Here is a 15675-nt window from a genome sequence, read left to right as displayed (position 1 = left end):
AAACGCGACTGTACCTCTATAACGGCTTAATTTTAAAGGGGCACTATGTAGTTTTGGAGAAGAAACTCAAATTCACAATTGTAATATTTACAATATTAATGAGGTAGTAATACAAACTCAGAATTGTTTATTTTTTATCATGACTGAATAAACAAGCTGTTCTCAGAGGAAACACTGTTTTAGGCTAGAAAGGTGGCAGGGTAAAGTTTGTTTATTCAGTAATTGAAATAAAGAGTTTGTTTATATAGTTTTCAGTAACTGTGCTGACTTAAGATAAGAACTGTCTTGTGTTGGATGAAAATTATTCACTTTTGTGTTAAAATCTCCCCAGTACAACCCCAAATAAACTTACCATGTGTGACCAAAGATGAATTCTGCACTGTATAAAATAATATGACATGATAGAATCACATAACTGCCATCATGTGAAAGGACCATTATAATTCACTCATACAAAGTGTAGGAAGTGCATTTGACAATATAATATAGTCTAATACAGACCAAAATAAATATGTAATTGCTGAGTTTATAAAATTAAAATATTGTTCATGACTTTAAAAACAATAACATTACTACAACAAACCAAAAGTTAACTTTAAACTTGCACTATACAGTTTTGGAGAAGAAATTCCAACTCAAAATTTTAATATTTACAATATAAATGAGGTAATAATACAAACTCAGAAATGTTTATTTGTTCCTTAACTGAATAAACAAGCTATTCTCAGAGGAAAATAAGGTCCCCTGAACACTGTTTGTGGATAGAAAATCTGTTTATTCAGCAATGGAAATGAAGAGTTTAATTAGTTTGTTAAGGCATACAAAACTACTCAATAAAGATATTTCTCTTCTGATTACAATTTCTTCTCCAAAAGCTACATAATGCACCTTTAAGGTGAAAATGTGGTTGTACAGCCATAAAGACACCACTGCGTGTCACTTGTGTTCAGCTCCTTCTTCTGCTCTAGTTTGTTTAAAAACAGCAGACTAGGCAGTCTCCTCGATCCCTAAATCCGGTGTGAGCACACGAGCCCGGGCCATGCCTCCCAGTGCTTTTAGTACACACAACACACACAAACACCACACATCACTCTTGTTTAAACACACACACGGATATGAGGCTACTGAAGTAGCAGAGGGTATTACATTTAAGTTTACACAGTGTGGCTCCACCCAAACAACGTATGCAATAAGATTTCAACATGAGCATTTGCCTCGAACTGTCTCTCTCTCTTTCTCTCATGACTAATCTTAGATGTGTCTAAAGTGTATGTACAAGTAAACAGAAGGCAGCCATGCACAAAGGGACCAAAAACACAAGTTTCATTTTTGAATGTTTGTTATTCTTTTTTTAAATGTGCAAAGTACCAAAGATAATTTACACCAGAGCAACCCACAAAAATATATACACAAACTGCTTCCAAAGACTTCATGTCCCCATGAGGACAGCATCGCAGTCTTGAAGACATGGTTCAAACAACGTGGATGGGCTTACATATTTGCAGTTTCTTTGCAGTTTTTGGTGCCTATGTTTGAATGGATCCCTTTGGTCAAAGGCTGTTCACAGGTCAGTCAGGAAAGATGCATTTGTGATGTTGCCACAAGTCACAGCAACGTTGCTGGACCGGAAATATTACTACTGTGGTATCAGAAGCTTTACATTATTGGATTTTGTGGGGGGCACATTTGGTTCATGAATATTTGACTCGCCTACAAACCTGCCCACATTGGGTTCTGAACAGAGAAGTGTCTTTCCTGCCCTCTGGTGGAGAAGCTTGTTGTTACAGTGATACCTCGCTGTAATAGACATAGACATTGACAGTCAATGATCTGTCATCAGTTGAGTCGCGCATAACGTAACTTAAACAAAGACTATGTTAAAAATCCCTGTTAAGGGTGCTACAGTCTGACTCTTCATGAGTTAGTGAGGCAGAGTGGTGATCCTCATGCTTTGACTCGCAATGGGGTACGACACCATCGGGGTGGTAGCATGACTCATGGTGATGCCAGGCAGAGGCTGCGTCATGGACACTGCCACTGGTGCCACAGACACAGCCACCGGAGCCATAGAAACAGGTGGTGCCATCCCCTGGGCTATAGTTTGTGCAAGTGCGGCTGAGAGGGGGGTGATCTCAGGGTTGAGGTGAGGTGGAGGGGCTGTAGGTGGTGCAGCATTAGTCGGGGGTGCCGCAGGGGCGCCGGTAGGAGCCACTAGGTCTTGCTGGGTGACAGGCCGAGGCTGCAGTCCAGCGCTGCTCAGGGTGGTGTGAGTCTGGGCAATGCCATGATTGTAAGAGCTTACAGCACCCACAGGGGGAGCCAGACTCTGCTCAGTGGGTGCAGGAGTGGAGGACAGCGTCATCACCTTGGCCTGGCTTCGGAACTGGGCGTTCTGCTCCAGAAGGACCTCATTTGTGGCTATGAGATTTGAAACCTGAGAACCACACAAGACACAAATTAGATAAAATGTCTCTGCAGTGGTATGTAAAACGGAGCCAGAAACTCTTCATCATTTATCGAAGCAAAGTTCTGAAACAACCTTAAAGATATTTTGGCTGCTTGAAGTAAAACAGAAAATTGTTTACCGACAGGCACAGCTTCTTTACATTTAGTATTTCCACCAGCAACCACAGACTTTACCCCCTAACCCCCCACCCCCCTCGGCTGTGTCTTATGATGTTACAGAATGTCTTTGCCTTTTTGAAATGTTCACAAATAGATTCATTAGAGTTTCAGTCATATGACTGAAGGGTAAACCATTCCAAGTATGTTTTTTCTTGGTATATTTATGCTGCAGTCTTAACCACTGATCTGTCTCTATTTAAGGTTTATATTTTGTCACTGAATAGGTGGCTTCAAGACTCCTCTTATAACAAGTAGTTTTTAAGAAGGTGTCATTACTGATATTGACAGAAAGTTTTCTAATGATGTTAAGTATTTGTTTACATTTGTTATTTGTAAGGACTCATTTTCTTTCATGATCTGGTAACAAACTAATAGTAAATCTTCCATCAATTCTGTATAAGAATTTTGTTTAGTTTATATGGTCAAAGAGGACGGATCTCAATTTCCCAGATTGCTAACACACCTACTGTACTACTAACTGCGACTAGGGATTACTTTTATTATCGATTATTCCACATATCTTTCCTTTTGTAATTAATCATTCTGTAAAAATGGCAGAAAACAGTGAAAACTGTCCAAAGGTCATACGCTCAAAATGCTTTTTCTTCACTGTCAGATAATACAAAGACAAACAGAAAAACTCCACATTTAAGAAGCTGGAACATCAGTTGTTTGGGGATTTTTACTGAAAAAATGTCTAAAATGATCGATTGTTGTTTATCAAAATAATTTCTGCCAACCGATTTACAAGCTCTCTCATGCAGCTCAATTCAATCTAATACAGCCAAAAATAAATACTACCCTTGCTGAATTTATGAAATGTAAATATTTGTCATGACTTTAACAACAATGATTTCAGAGAAATCAAAAAGTTAATGTCCCCCACCCTCTGCCATTCTAACCTGCTTCTTCAATTCCTCCACTCGCTTTCTCAGCAGGGAGTTTTCTTCCTCCAGGAATCTGTACTCCAGAGGACGTGGTGGCAGCGTGGCTTGGATTCCTAACTCATAGTGCCCACCCCCAGTCCCATCTGCCAGGCGCAGTCCCTCCAACCGTCGTCTCTTAAACTGTAGAGCAGTGTGGTCCACAGAGGCCTCCAGGGAGCCAGCATCAAACAGCCCACTTTCCAGCAGAGGGTCGTACACTGAGCATGAGCTCCTGTCATAACGCCGCTGCCCTGCAGAACTTATTGACAGGCAGCCACTCATCCCGCCTCCACCAACTCCCCCGACTCCCGAGATACCTGGATCTCTGCACCCACCCAAGCTGGGGCAGCCCATCCCCATTATATTACTTCCACCTCCAACTCCCACAAGTCCTTGCATTCCTCCACAGGCACCTCCTCCTACACTGCTTATCCCTCCCCCAGCATTGACCATTCCACTGGCACCTGGCCCCACAACACCACCCACCCCAACCCTCGAGGGCTCATATTCATAGTCTTTTTTGACATGGCGAAATTTACATTTATTGCCCCGCTGGCACTCTCCCTTCAGGAAGTCTCTGCAGATCGGAACCTCCCCGCGGCTGTGGGGGAGATCCATGGGGGACAGGCCGAGCCGTGCTGCAACTTTCCCTCTTAGTCTGAGGGGTAGCTCTCCCGTCTTCTTGTAATAGTCTTCATCGTCTTTAGAGCCGTGGACAAAGCGGCAGTTGGAGCGCATGCACTCTTTGTTCTGGTGGTCGTGACAGAAGATGAATTCATTCTTTTGCACTCCCAAGTCTGGCACCTCGTTGAAGTCTGGGTGCCTGAAGCGGCAGCGCTTCCCCCTCTTGCACACATTGCGTATAAAGTCCCTGCAGACACCGTCCAATGCCAGTCCTGCACCTTGCCCCCCACCTCCTCCGTTCCCACAACTGTTGCCATTTCCAAGCGCACCACCGCCCCCCATGCTCCCTGAACCGGAGATGTTGCCTCCAACACTTCCTCCTGGACCTCCTCTGCCCTCTGCAGAGCCCACTGTCAAGCCAGAACCAAGTCCTCCTTCCTCACCCAGACCACCAGCACTCCCACCACCACCTGACAGATAGGAACTGTCCCGGTCAGGCATGGCGCTCGGCCCAACGCGAGGAGAAAACGGCACTCATGTGTATGAGGGGGTGCTGACGTGACCTGCAGACAGTCACATACACAGGTAAACACGTCATGAATAGCTTTTACTTTGCAGCAGTGCGCACTTTCATGCAAATACGAGCAAGATTAAACATGAACCCTAGTTGAAACATTAGCTTTAAAGAGAACATCAGAATATGAATATAAAAGTTATGCAGATAGGACTTTTTGGTTTAGCTGGATAAGGCGAGGGTTGAAATGTCAACACGTGACAACACCTGGTAAACATGAAGTGGCGTTGGTATTGTTGTTGTTGACGCTAGGCTGCTGAGCAGTAGTTGTGTTATGTCAGCACAAAACAACAACCGAGTTCTTATCATGCCAAGCTGAATTGAATGCACAGGTTAGCTGTCTCTGAAAAAAACACACTCTGACGTGCCTTACATATTAATAAGTGAGTCTAAAATGGTGCTAAGCTCGCCGTGTTCGCAGCACCGTCAGGTAGCTAGCGAACGTTATCTGGCTAACTGGCTAAATGCTAATGTTGTCTCACCAAATTGAAAACTATGAGCAGGATCCAGAGGGCAGAAAAGTTAATCCCACGAAGAAAAAGCCTCGCTCCGATTCACCGAAAGCCACCGAAATATCTCTGCTAACAACAATCAGGCGTGTGTTGGCAATTTGTCAAGGCCCCGTTGCTGTTTACCACATTTCTTGGTGCATCTTTTATAACCGACGAAGAAGACGACCCTCTTCCTCTCCGCTTCCTCTCAGTGCTCCTCTGCCATCTAGTGGCCGTTATAGTGAACTGCACCGAAATGTGCATTTACTTTGTTTTTTCAAATACTAAACTAGCTTTAAACGGTTTAAACTTTTAATAGAGCATGATGGTGGCCCGATCGCTAAACGATGGCGAGTTTGTTCTTTAATTTAATGTACTTTCACCACCGCTTTGTGTGTAATACGGACGAAATGGGCGTCACATCTTGAGCCTCCAAGCTACCAGCCGGTAAGTAAACTCTACCCTGAGCCATGGCTCGTCTTGCCGGGTGCTAGTCTCTGCTGACGTGTAGACCAGATATCTTTATTTACATATGATGATGAGCCGTCAAACCGCATTGTAGCTGTTCTTCCAGATAACTTCTGTTTGTGTGACACTAGAGTCTGAGTTCCTCATCTGAACAGGCGCACAGCATGGCAGCGCAAGGTGCTTTTCTCTGGACTCAAGCAGCCGCCGTGCTGCCGCTGCTGCTGCTGTCTGGAGTCCTGCCTGCTTCCTCCGAGACGAGCAGAAATTACTATGAAACACTCGGTGTGGAGCCAACTGCAACTGACAGCCAGATAAAGAGAAGTTTCCGCACACTGGCCATAAAGTACCACCCTGACAAGAACAAGAGCGCCGATGCAGAGAAGGCTTTCAGAGAGATTGCTGAAGGTAAAACAGGCCTGCAACACACTTTTTTACAGTATAATCTTAAATTAAACAAGTGAATGTCATCACTTTAAAAACAAATGCCTTTTAATAGTTCTCCTAATAGGCAAACTTTAGTAATACAACTGCATGCCTTTCGTTAGATCCAATTAAAGCTGCACTGCATAGTTTTTGGGGAAGAATTATTAATCAGAAGAGAAAGATCGTTATTGTCTGTTTTTTCTCATGCCTGAACAAACCAAACACACTGTCTTTGCTTTCACGGCCGACTGTTCTGAATAAACAGACTGAGCTTAAAGTACAACACAGTTTTCACACTGTTTTACTTTGGCAGACCCTGCCACCTATCTAGCTTCAAAAAGTGTTCTGGGGACCGTATTTTTCTCTGACAACAGCTTGTTTATTCTGTTATGGAAAAAAATACATCCGGCCGAGTTTGTTTTTACCCCATTAATATTGTAAATATCCAAAGTCCGACTTCTTCTCCAAAACAACATAGTTTAAGTATGATGCAGTCTAGTACAGCAGCCCTGCAATACATCCTACCCTTCTGAAGGTTAAAAGGTTCAGTTTTTCTTTAAGTGTTGTTGAGTAAAAACACACATTTAACTGTATCGCTATCATAGATATAAATGAGGTGGGAGAGGCCCTATTGACCTTAATGTTGAATCAACACTTCTCCAATACAGTTTCAGCAAAAAGTAAAAACTTAGTCATCAAGTTATAAAGTTAATGAAGTTGGGATTTATTGCAGGGCTATTGTATCATACCTTTAGCTAGGTGTACCTCAAGAACCTGCACCTGAATGTACTGACTAGTGTTGTAGTACGAGATCGGTCTATGTCTCAGGATTGGTTTCAGCCAGTCCAGACCATGCCTGCAGGGATTTATCTCAGTATTACATAACTGTACGTGATACGTGACTTTTGCGACCATTACCAATGCTGAAATTAGGGAGCAAAGAATTCCGATATTGATATATGTCCCATATATATCTTTTTTTGTTTGTTTGTTTTTCCAGTGATCCCTCAAATGTGGTTATCAAACAGCTGTGACAAAGATATGTGACAGAAGCAGTTTAATTAGCAGTTTAACACTAACCTAAAAATATATCAATGCACGCAAACTGTAAACTTTACTGGAAGTGTAAGAATTTTAAAACCACTCCAAGCCTCTTTTTCTGCAACATGCTCTGTAAAAGTTTCATATTAGCCGATATCAACAAAACATATACCCGATACATTCATCTGTGATAGGCCAATATCAGCTGATTATATTGACAGTCTTAATAAATCAGTCAAGTGTGAATGTCAGTGGCAATAAACGATTTCATTTGTCTTCTGTGTTTTTTCTACATGAGAATGTGGATCTTTCAAATCAGATGTAAGAGCCCTATGGTTTGCTGGATCCACATTTTATTGTGTGTCATGCAGTGTGGCTCTGTTCTTGGTCCTGACATGGTCTCAGTTTAGGTGGTCTTGACTACAACACTGGCTCTCTCTCAGCCAAAGTAATAATTGGGGCTACACAATTAATCAGACTATAATGGACATCGCAGTATGGCTAAGTGCAATATCCAGATCACAAGATGGTTATTTGAGAGAAGTCAAGTGTGTGAAACAACAAGATTATAATGAAGTACAGTGTTGCTGCAGAGATTTGACGGCCTCCAGATCTTGTCCTCGAGATGTAAGATAACTTGTTTGTTTGGTACAGACCCAAACAAATGTCACATCATCTTGATTTTTTAATAGTTTTTTTAGTGAAAATAAAAACTGTGATGCAAAAATAATCATTCCCACTAATCCTGAATCATATCTCAATATCTGTACGGATAATGGCATCACATGATTGTGCTGACCATACTTTGTAGCCCTATATATAACCCTGTTGTCTCCTCTTCTAGCCTACAAGGTGCTCTCTAACAAGGAGAAGAGGAGGCAGTATGACAGTGTGGGCCACGAGGCCTTCCTAAAAGATGGCGCTTCTGTCAACCCTGAGGATCAACATGACACGGTCTTCGGCTTCAGTTTCGCCGACTTCTTCCGTGACTTTGACAATGATGCTTCCGACGCAGAGATTCCCCACTTCCACTGGGGCTTTCATCAGGATGGAGAGGATGCCGGTGGCATATTTGAAAATTTCGTATTTGAAGAGTCCGACTTCGGCTTCCCTTTCTGGGATGAGGATGAAGATCACCAGTAGATATCTGGTATTTTTAACGTGTGTACTGTATGGCTTTTGTGTTTGAATGTACTGTGTTTCTGTTGACAATAAAGTGTACATTTTAAATTGACATCTCAGTATCTGTGTCTCATATTCAGCGCGTAGAAATTTGGACTCTTTGGTAGCTGTGTGTATTCTGCCTCTTATATGGGATAACTCATGAGTTCAGTGTTTGTTTACAGGTTTGTGGGGTTTACAGCTGGGGGAACTGATTGGACCATTATGCCACTTTTCATGTGTGGGTGTGCCGAAGGTCCTGAGTTACTGACTAACACACCAGTTGCTTGTCGTTTTCCCTGAGCCAGCGCTTTAGATTTGGCACTGTTTTACTCCATTTCTCACAGGACCAGTGTGCACTTTGACCCAGAGGATATCCTGTGCCTGCTCAGCAGTTACAGCGAGAGCGCACTAAAGCCAACATAAGGCAGAAGATCTTTTTTACAGCTCTATGCACTTTTTATCAAGATAAAGGGAGATTTAAGCATTCTACAAAGCTGATTAAAGACAGACTGGAAACATTCACCCACAAGTTCGACAATGATGGTGAGTATGCCGGAAAATGTTCTTTATGACAACCTCTGATCATGTGGCTTTTTTTGTCTTTTTTACTCCAGGCAGACATCCAAATGCAGCGTGTGCTCAGTTCAGTTTTTCTACTCAGCTATTGGAAAATATTGACAGCCACATGTTTTATTCCAGGAAGAGGTAAAAGAAGTGACATCAAATCTGAGTGTCCACGGTCAGAACATCAAGGTTACAGAGGTGCTGAAAGACGGGGACACGCTCACCTTCCTAATTGTGTCTCAAAAGGTTAGAAAACAATTAATTTATGGGTAATATGCAGCAGCAATTTGTTCGTAGTATGATATTATTGTCTCTTTTCCAGCTGTCTGGGACGGGGGAGTACCATGTGGACCGGACCTATGATGATTTTGAGTGGCTGCAGCAGCACCTTTTCTCTCAGGAGGATGTGCCCGGGATTCAGGGAGTCATAGTCAGTACTTTTGTTTCTTACAGTAACAGTTAAGAATGAAGTGTAGAAGATAAGTGCTGTTTGCTCGGTCATCATGTGCCACTGAATGTTATCTTTTCTTTTTCTAACTGCCAACTGTAGTTTCACCAATTCAGGGGGTGTGTTCAGAATTTGAGCTTAGGTAAACTAAGTTGTTTACTTGTGTACACAGACCCAACCACTGGTGCTACTGCCACACAAGTTATGTTGCTTCTTTAAAGGTCCTTCCCTCTTTTTTCCGTTGTAATCAGGAAGCTGATTCTAGTGTTGACAGTTTTCTGTAGAAAAATGAGTGGGAGTTTCGTGGTCTGATTGGCCGTTTTTCCTAAAGATGTGGAAAACTATGAGGAAGTATTTTTTTGTATGTGTGTGCGTTTGAGATATATTGCACAAGCAGGTGCTGTGTAATGGCTGATCCAGGGCGTAATATGTACACACTTTAAATCCAAGCACTCTGTAGCTCAAAAAGCATGAACCTTTTATATAGGTGCTTCACCTGAGCCAAGCACCTGATGGAAGAACGTTCTGTTTTTGGAAAACAATCGAAGGAGTCTTGCTTTTAAAAAAAACAGTAAGGGCAATGATAAAGAATGTTTTTCTTTGTTTTCTCCAAGTTTCCTCCTCTTCCCGCAAAGGCTCAGGTGAATGCATCTGCCAAGGTTGTGAAACAGCTTGGTGAGTACATCAGAACAGCATCTATATAAAAAGGTGAAAAAAAGGAATAAAGATTTACAATGTCGCTGTCTGTTTTGCGTGCAGCGTGCACGCCACATGAAGTGTCATGATGAAAAACATTGTTGGTTTTCTCGCAGGCTTCCTTGCTTTAGGAGAGTGGCAGCCGTACTGTAAAGCCCTGGAAATCTACCTCCGGCAGATTGCTACACACAGCATTCTCAGCAAAAATAAAGCTGTGGAGATTTTCCTGACGAGCTCAGAAGTAAGTGGACACAAACAAACATGCTCTTCCTTGTGTTTTAAATCCTCCTTTTTTATGATCAGCCCCAGTAAAAAGAACTTTATATTACAAAAGAGAGCAAGGTTCTAACATTTTTTTACAAGAGACGCAGACAATAAAAGGTTAAACTTTCACTGCCACTGTTTCAGAGGTGAAAATGAAGAGATTCGTGTGACATATTTGGGCCGGTGACATTTATGGAAAGCAGAAAGCTTCTGCTTAAATGAGACGTCTGCAGAGCATTCACCATAGCAGCATAGTGAGCAGCTACCGGTTGCCAAACATAAAATTTGGCCAGAGACAAACATGATACAGCAGTTATGTCAAACAGCAAAGTTATGGCCGTATCTGGAGGAGCCTTTTGTATGGGCCTGTTAACGGCGATGGAATGTGGACTTGAAACTCTTCCTGAACTGGGACGCAGCTATAATGACTGGTTGTGTGTAGTTAGAGGAATGGATAGACAATAATATCAAACAGGCTGGTGAAATTGTCACTATTCAAAACGGGACCAAAGTGTAGACGCAGAGAGACAGGCAGGTTGAAAACAAAAAGTAAGCTATAATGAGCTGACGTTCAATGTGAAAAATTGAAAGTCCAAAAAAGAATGCAAGTAACAAAAGCCAGGCAAAGGAAAGTCAGAGGAAAAAGTCAAAGAGAAATACAAAACTGAGGACAAACCAGAAAACCACAAGGAACAATTCAGCACCAAAGAGAACACAGGAGACGTGGACGGAAACAGACGAACCAGCAAAGACAGAGGGAACAACACAGGCTTAAAGACAAACTACACTAACAAGGGGATGAGGTGCAGATGGAGAGACATCGGGGCCAAGGCAGTGCCCACAGACCGATGTGAGACAGCAGACCGATGTGAGACAGGTGTTGGGGGAAATCAGGAACAGGAACACAGGAGGGAAGCAGAACACTGGGAACACAGGTGAACAGGAAGTGGAAAGTGACAACAAGACACAAGAGGAGATAGCTACAAATTGAAACAGAAACTAACTAACCAGAACAATGAAAGAAATATCAAAAATGAATGTGCTGAAAATTTCAGGGAACCAACAGTGAGGTGAAAAGTGAGGAAGGCTGGTGTTATTTATACAGCGCTAGAGCAGAAGTTACCTCATGAAGCTTCCAGGTCACACTCTGACATATCATACTTTAATTTACAGAGGATCAGCTTTCCTTCATGAGCATGTATTTGGCAACATTGGTGAGGAAGAACTGCATTTAAACAGGCAGAAACCTCAAACAGTGGGCGGCCATTCACGTTGAACAGTTGGATTGAGAAAATAATCAACTGCAATAATACAAATATATGACTAGAATATTCATTGGAGCTGCGATGATTCATTAAATATATGCAGGGTTGGTATCTCATCTGATATGTTACTTATTATTTGTAACAAAATGGAGTCAGTAATATAATCCAAGTACGACAACATTAAAGTAATGTGATTTGATTACTTTTGAATTACTTCAATACCAAACATGTTCAAATAAAGACAAGAGATAATAGATATCAATAAGACTTTTATTTAACCTCAGTAACTGTATTGAAGTGAAGTGTGCATGTGTGCAGATGTGCATAGTTACAGTTACAGTTACAGTGGTAATCTGTTTTTTTCAACTGAAAATATCTGTAATCCAATTACATCTTATTTAACCTAGTAACCTTATTACTTTCTTAACGTCATTATAATAATGATATAAACAACCATAATAATAATAATAATAATAATAATAATAATAATAATAATAATAATAATAATAATAGAGACATCACTAATGATAGTAGCAGGAACATCCGTTTCTATAAAACCTTTGTTTTCAGTGGAATATTATACATATTAGTGTGTCACTGTTATTCAGTAGCTGCACGTTACACATAAAAGATATCAGTTATAAAAAGTGTTAGTGACAGTATAGACTAGTAAGTCACACAGATTAAAGTTCCTCTATACAAAGCAATGCATTATTTCATAAATGTATATAAACAAAGGTATGTGTGTATTCAGTTACACACAATCAGTAATTCTGCCTTCACACTGTATCAAAGTTAGAGAGTGTCAGGTTGTTTCTCTCCTTTTATGATGATACAGTGAGTTCAGACAAATTTTCATTGAGTCTGCAGTGCTGCATAATGAGCATTAGCAGATTTTGCAGTGGCATGAGCCAAAAAACACCTTCAGACGTTCTGAGAACATGTGAGTCCTGCTGGGAAGACTTCATACACTGTTTAAACAGTATTAACTTGGAAAGCTTGTTTGTGTCTTTGTGCGCAGCCTCCAGGCAGACAGAGAGCGAGGAAAAACATTTTCAACCGCCTGAGCCAAGCTGTGGAAGGGATGAGGAAAGAAGGCCATAAGGTACACCAGTGGGACCCATACAGACAGACGTTTATAGCGTTTAAACCTGCATGTTAGGTTTTAATGCTGTCATTTCCGTGCCTGCAGGATGTGGATGAGTTCTTCCAAACTGAACGTGATCATAACCTCATTCTAACTGGCTACACCAAGACTGCAGCTGAGGTGATACAGATTGTTTTTCCCTTTCTCCTCACAACATGCAGATACACAGTCCTGTCTGATTATGGAATGTGTGACTTCTAACTTTTTTGTTTGTCCCACAGAGATTCCTGGATGTGGTGCTGACTGAGCAAAGTAAGAAAACTGCTGCTTTTAAAAAAAAAAGTGCCAGAAGATATGGAGTCTACTTGGTCCACAGCACATTGTATTTGTCTCTGCTGTATTGGAATCTGACGATTAAGTGCCTTCCATGTTCTTTTTGTTTGTAGAAATAGCAGTGGCATGTGGGCACTTCTCGGCTGCTCTACATCTGTGTGTGGAACCAGGGGAGGATCCTGACAAACAGGCTTTCTCTAAGTGAGACAATAATAGTTCTGGTCCTGTGCCAATATCATGTGTATTTAAAGTAAACGCCTAAGAACGTTGCACACAAGTTATGATAAATCAGTTGTGTATGTATATATATTTAAAAAATGCTTTCCTGTTTCAGGGCTTGCGTGAAATTATCAGAACTCTTTGAATCTATGAAGGTAAATTCTCTTTTAAACAGAAGTAGATAAATAATATAAGGCACCATTGCTTTGCCAATGAGCTGCACATAATGCGCTTTTTGTGTGGGCAGAAAAATATAACAAGTGTGGCTGAGAACAACGTGAACACTCTTGGGCTGGGCCTGGACCTGGAGTCCCGCTACCAGGAGGCAGAAAAGGTGTGTCAAAGTCATGTATCTTGTCTCTCCATCTACCTCAAATCCTGGCCTTCTATTGATATATGACATGTGACACTGACAAGACTGACTAATGTTTTCCTGTGTAACATTATGTCTGATGCAGGAAATGCTCTTCAGGAGAACATGTAAACTAGTGGAGTTAGAGACTGCCAGAAGGAACGCAGAGAGGGCCAAACCTGTGAAGAAGGCTGCTGTGAGTATCTGTGACCAGTGTATGACCAGTGCTGGGGGCAGTGTAATCACATTACATCTGTCTCTAACACAATAGTGTAGCACCTTCAAGGGGGAAAAGACGATATGAGAGAATTGTTCTCATAAGATATAACCACTGCTTTAGTTGTAAACAGGTGTAATAAGGAGGACTGGTCGCCTATAAGGACACGGTTTGATGAGCGAGTGACCCAGTCGTTTGAACCTGTTGAATATGGTTAATATGCCATTAAAACATGTTTGTTTTTTTTTTTTCTTTTAAAGGAGACCTTTTTTGTTTTTTCCATTTATTCTCCACTTTTTAAAAATGCTTCTTTTCAGCATGTAAACAGATGTGCATGCCTTCTTGTGACCAGCAGGTGTCAGTAATATTCTGCTGAGATGATTCAGTGGTAGATGATAAAGATGAGAAGGCATCAGATGCAAATATAATCTTAACATTCACTCTGATGAAGACAGAGTATATAATGATGATGACTTGCGCTTCATATTCATCAGATGGAGGAGGTGAAGAAAGCCGCAGAGACAGAGTTTGAGCACATTTGCGGAGTGGCTAAACAGGAGGTAAAGCACATGGACCACCCGTCTCAAGTGTACCAAGTGTGGAACACCCTGTTTGTTGACTGTGTGTATTAACATGCATATGGCGTGTTTCTCCCAGATTTCATGTTTCAAAGGTGCGCGTGTGGAGATGCTGCAGCAGGCTCTGGTTCAGTGGTGTGAAAAGCAGCTCCTCACGGCCAAACAGAACGCTGACCAGTTCAACCAGCACCTGCAGGTCTTCAGAGGGATGGCCTAGTGACCTCACACTTAATGAAACGTCCTCAGTATGTCTAAACATAGCATGGTGTAACCCAAACATGTCCTTTACCCTGTGGTGCTGCAGTCTGACACTTTGTTGGATTCAATCACATGCAGTGTAAATAAAGAAATGTAAGTAAAAGAGAAATCAAACAGCCAAGCTATAATTTGTGCACACACACACACACACACACACACACACACACACCATTTTGATTTCTTTACTGTGGACTTGTAGTCTCTGTGTGTGAGCATGTATGTGTTCTATACTCCACTAATACATTTGTGCTGAGAGTGTATTGTACTGCTCTCTCGCCACTACATCAGCTCGGGTCACACAAAATAAAGTGTGATGAATTGATTCCCAAAGTACCTGCTCGCCTTTTGTGTGTGTTTCTTACTCCTGGATCATTAATCAGTTGGTTTGACTGCTACTACAAGGACATGGCAACAAGGACACTGTGTGCTGGCTTTTTTCTTCGGCTTTTCAAACTAGTTTGGCTCCGGAATCTCTTTTAACGATCTGTTAGCAATCTCTTATTTTTCCAAATGACTGTATGAGAGGTCTGGCATCAAACTATGACACACTTCGGCCTAACTAAAATTTCAGCACATCAGGACAATGTCATCATCTCCTTCTCTGTCTGCTGCGGACTGTAGGTCCATATCTCAGCACTGCTGAGCGCTTCATCTCATCTGTTCCGGCCTGTAATCTCTCCGCTGGGTGAATAAGGAGGAGCGGTTCCCATTTGAGAGAATGAGTCAGAGAGAGATAGATGACTGGTCTCATAAGAAGAGAGGGTGGAGAGGAGGTTTGGCTCATTTGACAATGAAGGAGTAGCTAAAAGGCAATCATGCCACAGAGCGCCAAGAGTGTGTCTTCAATTCCACCCGAACAGAATGTTTGGTTCGGTCATGGCTGGAAGGAAAGCCTGCCGACTCTTGGCATTGGATGACACGTTATCATCTGCTTGTATGGAGCCCTAGGAGTGCCACTATAAGAACTTTAAAGAAATGTATGGGTGTAATGCTTACCATGTTCACAATCGTAATTTCACTTGCTAGCTAGCAGCTGCAAAACACAAAGCAGAGCTGTG

The 15675-nt window shown here is 41.9% G+C and overlaps 3 protein-coding genes across 5 annotated transcripts; 2 read left to right on the top strand and 1 right to left on the bottom strand.

The window, feature by feature from the left end:
• Positions 1 to 754: 754 nt before the first annotated feature.
• On the bottom strand, positions 755 to 4708 carry zc3h10 (zinc finger CCCH-type containing 10). Its single transcript, XM_030420739.1, has 2 exons — positions 3528 to 4708; positions 755 to 2434 (listed from the first exon to the last, which is right to left on the bottom strand). Exons 1-2 carry the CDS (start codon positions 4674 to 4676, stop codon positions 1922 to 1924), a joined length of 1662 nt encoding a protein of 553 aa, XP_030276599.1. The 5' UTR covers positions 4677 to 4708; the 3' UTR covers positions 755 to 1921.
• LOC115583651 (sorting nexin-6) lies at positions 4554 to 14950 on the top strand. Its single transcript, XM_030420740.1, has 15 exons — positions 4554 to 4760; positions 8681 to 8879; positions 9036 to 9146; positions 9223 to 9330; positions 9963 to 10023; positions 10161 to 10285; positions 12595 to 12678; positions 12766 to 12840; positions 12942 to 12972; positions 13107 to 13194; positions 13328 to 13367; positions 13460 to 13546; positions 13671 to 13760; positions 14276 to 14341; positions 14439 to 14950. The coding sequence occupies exons 2-15, from the start codon at positions 8874 to 8876 to the stop codon at positions 14574 to 14576; spliced, it is 1110 nt and encodes a 369-aa protein (XP_030276600.1). The 5' UTR covers positions 4554 to 4760; positions 8681 to 8873; the 3' UTR covers positions 14577 to 14950.
• On the top strand, positions 5478 to 8406 carry LOC115583652 (dnaJ homolog subfamily B member 9-like). 3 transcript variants are annotated; one of them, XM_030420743.1, is made up of 3 exons: positions 5478 to 5687; positions 5840 to 6113; positions 8017 to 8406. In XM_030420743.1, the coding sequence occupies exons 2-3, from the start codon at positions 5873 to 5875 to the stop codon at positions 8313 to 8315; spliced, it is 540 nt and encodes a 179-aa protein (XP_030276603.1). In that variant the 5' UTR covers positions 5478 to 5687; positions 5840 to 5872; the 3' UTR covers positions 8316 to 8406. The 3 variants fall into 3 exon arrangements, with proteins under 3 accessions (XP_030276603.1, XP_030276604.1, XP_030276601.1); XM_030420744.1 differs by having other exon boundaries at positions 5496 to 5687; positions 5864 to 6113; XM_030420741.1 differs by lacking the exon at positions 5478 to 5687 and having other exon boundaries at positions 5694 to 6113.
• Positions 14951 to 15675: the final 725 nt, after the last annotated feature.

Source organism: Sparus aurata, chromosome 6 (genome assembly GCF_900880675.1).
Source record: "Sparus aurata chromosome 6, fSpaAur1.1, whole genome shotgun sequence".
In the NCBI taxonomy this organism is placed as follows: Eukaryota; Metazoa; Chordata; class Actinopteri; order Spariformes; family Sparidae; genus Sparus; species Sparus aurata.
This window is presented reverse-complemented; position numbering and strand designations above follow the sequence as displayed.

What these genes read in the sequence shown, in the direction of transcription:
- LOC115583651 (XM_030420740.1), top strand. An exon ending in TTTTCCTGACGAGCTCAGAA is followed by an intron (nt 10,286 to 12,594) that starts GTAAGTGGACAC and finishes CTTTGTGCGCAG; the next exon opens with CCTCCAGGCAGACAGAGAGC. An exon ending in TGTGGTGCTGACTGAGCAAA is followed by an intron (nt 12,973 to 13,106) that starts GTAAGAAAACTG and finishes TTTTGTTTGTAG; the next exon opens with AAATAGCAGTGGCATGTGGG.
- LOC115583652 (XM_030420743.1), top strand. Translation starts at nt 5,873, where the DNA reads ATGGCAGCGCAAGGTGCTTTTCTCTGGACTCAAGCAGCCGCCGTGCTG. An exon ending in TTTCAGAGAGATTGCTGAAG is followed by an intron (nt 6,114 to 8,016) that starts GTAAAACAGGCC and finishes CTCCTCTTCTAG; the next exon opens with CCTACAAGGTGCTCTCTAAC.
- zc3h10 (XM_030420739.1), bottom strand. Translation starts at nt 4,676, where the DNA reads ATGCCTGACCGGGACAGTTCCTATCTGTCAGGTGGTGGTGGGAGTGCT. An exon ending in TGGAGGAATTGAAGAAGCAG is followed by an intron (nt 2,435 to 3,527) that starts GTTAGAATGGCA and finishes TGTGGTTCTCAG; the next exon opens with GTTTCAAATCTCATAGCCAC.